A 4752-nucleotide genomic window follows, 5' to 3' on the forward strand; every position below is an offset into this window, starting at 1 on the left:
CACATTTTCACTTCCCATGCTTCCGTAAAAGAAATAATAAAAATTAAATGCTTTTACCAGCTTTTACTTGTGCCCATACTCCCGCTTAAATGAAATTAAAAACTTCACCAAAACTTACCAACCACAGTAAATTGCATTTACTGTTTTACTGACATTTACTGGCGGTAAAGGAACTTTTACTTCACGTCAAATTTATTAGCTGCTGACCTGTACTTTAACCATTGACTTTATTTGCATCGCATCGCAACTTTTCTCATGTCAAAGACCCCGACTCTATGACATTGCCGATAGCGATGTGCCGATGCGATATCGGCGATCGCTTATCGCAAACACAAAAGCTTCTTTATGACTCCTTCACCTTGACTTTGCCGATGCGATATCGGCGATCGCATATCGCACAAAAACAAAGCCACTTTGTAAGTCCTCCGCTGCGATTTCGCCGATGCGATATCGGCGATATTTCATATCGCTGTCGCTGCATGCCTCCGAAGCTCTGACCAGCCGATATGCCGACTTGCCGATGCGCTTGGTTTATTGTCCTCATCCTGCCGCAAGGTTCAACTGTCGCACAGTTGAAATTATACTTTCAACACAGAATTAGGAAACTCTGCAGAATTTTGTGTTTTCCGTGTGGAAAATTGTGGAAATTGGGTTATTCTGAGCCCATTTACCTGCGATTCGAGGCTTGATCCAATATTATGTAACGTTTCTTCCATCTTTGATATCAGCTTAGTGAAAACTAGAAAGCCTTACCCCTCTTAGGAAAATTCTAGCCTGGCTTTTAGGCGATGGTAATTTCGTTTTTGTTCGAGGGCCGCGATTCAAAAAAATTCGGGCTTTTGGATCCATTATTTGGGACAAATTTGACAGAATTCTGAGATTCGCACCTTTTGAAGGATTTGGGTAAATTCAAGGCTTATTGCAATCAGCTCAATTCCGGATTTGCAGGCTTTTCTGCCGAACTTGATAGAATTTGGTTTCGGTGACTGGGGCAATCACGCGCAGAGCCCTGCGGTTGTGTTTTCGGTAGAAATTGGATTCAAGTCGAAATCCACAACAGCCTTTTCACCGCTGTTCACCACAGACAGCGGTCGAGACGCTTCAAGAATGGCTCTGCCTAAGGCCAGAAGTGAATCGGCGCAACTACCGCGCCAAATTCCGCATTGACCTCCCTGCAAATAGGGTTACAAGCCGTCCTCAAACCTGTAGCTCCCATACCACATATTGAAAAATGAAACTGAGATTACAGGAAAACACATATAAAAACCAGAGATAAAATATTGGCGGAAAAAGGCTGAAGCCTTATGCTTCTCTTTCACTTTCATACATTTTTTTTTGGTGGAAAAAGGCTGAAGCTTCATGCTTCTCTCTCATTCTGATACTTACATCAAAAAAATTGAATATAGTGTTACAAATAAATAAATGAGAGAAAGTGTTCTCAAGATAGTGCATGCTATCTTAGACTTGAGATAATTTCTCCTTTGGTTGAGATAATTTCTCACCAGACAAACACCAATATAAGAGTTACCTAAATTAACTCTAAGATACCTAAATTAACTCCTATCTTAGAGGAACAACCCAAGAGTTAGGCACAAACATGAAATTTCTTCAACGATCTCAAATATATTTTTATTTTTTTGATGAGTTGTTGTTGGTTCACTTTCCAACCAACAAGCAATGATATCTTAAACTAGAAGGTGAAAACCTGACAAGTTTATTTCATGAATACATCTATGTTTTTAACTTCACCTTATTGATTGTAGGGCTCCCCGTCTTTGATATTTCAAAGTAAAATCTCAAAGAAAGCTACTAATTAACGAAGAAGCGTAAAATTTACAGCAGTGCAATGTTTGGTTTGAATAAATTGCTATCAAACAGTCAATCTAAATTGAACAAGATCTTTCCATGGAACATAGTAAGGGGTTTTCAGGTGTTGGTGGGGAATTGAAACATGGGGGAGGATTGGGTACATCATCTCCATTTCCTTCTATCATTTGAACAACCCTACTCATGGAAGGACGATCTTTCTGGTTGTACTGAATGCACCACAACCCAACTTTTGCGAGTCTCCTCGCCTTCTCCTCATCTTCTGCTTCCACTTCTATTTCTGCCCACCCTCTCAATCTCCTTGCTAACTCCCCACTCTGAAGCAGTTTGAAAGCCCACTCGGGGAAGAAACACTGGCTGGAACGGCTGGCCTTCAAATCCACGTTCTTTCTTCCCCCAACAATCTCTAACAAAAGCATTCCGAAACTGTAGACATCCGATTTATCTGTAACAGGGCCCATATCTCCATCACACAACTCTGGCGCAACATATCCTGGTGTCCCTCTCCCGGCTGTCATTGATATATGGTCGTCTTCCTTACCACAAAGTTTTGCGAGGCCAAAATCAGAAACTTTTGGTGTGAAGTCAGAGTCCAGCAATATGTTGTGAGGTTTTATGTCGAAGTGTATGATCCGCTTCTCGCAGTCTTGGTGTAAATATGCAATTCCACGAGCAGCACCCAAAGCGATTGAATACAATTGTTCCCAGCTCAAGACTTGCTCCTTTTTTTCTGTAAATATAAACTTCTCAAGGGATCCATTCACCATGTACTCATATACCAGAGCACTTGTAATGCTTTCAAAGCAATACCCGGACAGCCGAACCAAATTGATGTGATGGACCCACCCAATGGTGGCCACTTCGTTCATGAATTGAGTCTCGCTGTGCCTTTGCCTGTCCAGAATCTTAACAGCCACTAGGGCTCCGTTCGGAAGCTTTCCTTTATACACCACACCATAACCTCCTTCTCCCAACTTTTCTTCAAAGTTGTTTGTGATCTTCTTGAGTTGAGAGTATGTATATCTGGTTGGCATTTCATAAGCATATTGCTTTAGGAATTTCTCAACCTTTGAAGTAGAGCTACCAGGAGGGGGTTTTCTACTCTTTGCATAAAACAATATGAACAGTACTAATGCTATTGCTGTCAGCGCAACTCCGACAGAGCAACCTGCAGTGGATAAAGATAAATTGATATCAAAGTGATCTTCGTCTAACCCGGAAGACAATATTGATGGAAACAAAATGCAAATTCGCGTATTAGATTAAATTAGAGACACTGAATATGAAGAAATCATATTTACCTATTATAATCGCCGACATGTTTCGACCTCCTGTATCTTGAGTACCTGCATGGTCCACAGCTATTAGTAAGAGCATACATACTTGACAGAAGGCGAAACTCATATAGAATGCGAAAGATTCAAACAGTTAGCTTTGTAATCAGATTTTTAGAAGGCTATCGCGAAACCTACCATTGCCGTGGCATTTCTCTGGATGAGATGTGCCATTGGGACAATAACAAAGAAACATTGCAGGCTTCGATATGTTAAAACCACAATACCCATTACTTTTCAAACAAACTTCACAGCTTTGATATCTCTTCGGGTCCACACGCCATCTTACCTCAAAACCCTGCGCTAGTAAAGTCTTATTATCAATGGGCTGCTGAGAGAGGTTCCGTTTAACAGGTAGTTGAGATACGTTACAGAAAGTTTTTCCCTTCAAATTTAAATGGGGATTCAAACTGTAGTACCAATCACTGCCACATAAACTCAAATTATGCACTTGTGATCCACTAATGCTTTCATGAGCTTGATCGCACTGCTTCCAAAGCGTGAGATTCGTGTATGTATCCAGAACCTGAAAATGAGAGGCGGACCTCCAGAATTGAGAGTAGTTTCCTGAAAAAATACATTTACCGTCCCACAGATTGTCGTTAACAATTGTCAGTATTTTGTATATGCTAGAATTACCCAAGAAAGATGACTCCAATATGTGATATTGGCTCCCACCGATATTCATCAGAGTATGGCTCTCGTAATCACATGACTGTAACTGAAACTCAGGGTCACCGCAGCCGCTGCCATTGCTCCCAAAAGGATACGCGAATTCAACGTCCCCACATGTAGATGTATTCCGAAGACAATCGTCGTACAGAGTGCCGAAACATGATGTGATTGAGCAGAGGAAGAGAAGAACACAAAGCTGAACAGTGAGAGGCATTGCATTTGCGAAGAAGAACACGTATTCTCGAGCCCTGCTATTCTGTCGAAGATAAAAATGAATGAGTGGAGACTTCAGCTGAGGAGGCGAATATATAAAAATGCAAGAAGGGTTTTGCAAATATGTAATTGGAACAGAAGGAGATGGACTTGGAGAGAGCGAGCTTCAAGTAAACGTCTTCGAGACCAGAGTGTAGTCAACACGCCAATTAGACCTAGTAGCATGACTTCCTATGTAAAAGCTCTAATTAAGTTTAGTTGAACAATTCCACATGCCGCATCCCGTGGATTGAAAATTGTGAAGTGACTGGGTGAAGACTCTGAATCTCTGCCCAAACTCATGAGTCATGACCACTCATTTTGAGACAAATCCCTCGCATTCAAAATTGTATGGGTGAAGACTCTCAGCCCCCTTCCTAAACTTGTGACCACTCATTTTGACATGACAAACTTATTTTTCAATATTTGCATTTTCGATATTTATATGTTGACATATTTCTAGAAGGCAAGTAGATGAAAGGTATAGCCTGTCTAATAACAATTAAGGTTAATAAATATGAATTATATTGTTAACAATCAAGGTTAATACAATGAATTACATTGTTAAGTTAGATGAAACGTATCCTTTTTTATTTTATATGAAACGCGTGCTTTCTTTTTCCAAAGGCAAGTTGATGACAGGTAAAGATTCTGACTATTAGTT

At 40.5% G+C, this 4752-nt stretch overlaps 1 protein-coding gene across 1 annotated transcript; it reads right to left on the bottom strand.

Annotated features, from left to right (window-relative positions):
* Positions 1-1704: 1704 nt before the first annotated feature.
* LOC149174481 (LEAF RUST 10 DISEASE-RESISTANCE LOCUS RECEPTOR-LIKE PROTEIN KINASE-like 2.4) lies at positions 1705-4361 on the bottom strand. Its single transcript, XM_089422613.1, has 3 exons — positions 3300-4361; positions 3129-3173; positions 1705-2995 (listed from the first exon to the last, which is right to left on the bottom strand). Exons 1-3 carry the CDS (start codon positions 4048-4050, stop codon positions 1884-1886), a joined length of 1908 nt encoding a protein of 635 aa, XP_089278739.1. The 5' UTR covers positions 4051-4361; the 3' UTR covers positions 1705-1883.
* Positions 4362-4752: the final 391 nt, after the last annotated feature.

Source organism: Pinus tabuliformis, chromosome 4_1 (assembly GCF_031772625.1).
Source record: "Pinus tabuliformis cultivar Carrire ecotype Pingquan chromosome 4_1, CPIR1, whole genome shotgun sequence".
Lineage (NCBI taxonomy): Eukaryota > Viridiplantae > Streptophyta > Pinopsida > Pinales > Pinaceae > Pinus > Pinus tabuliformis.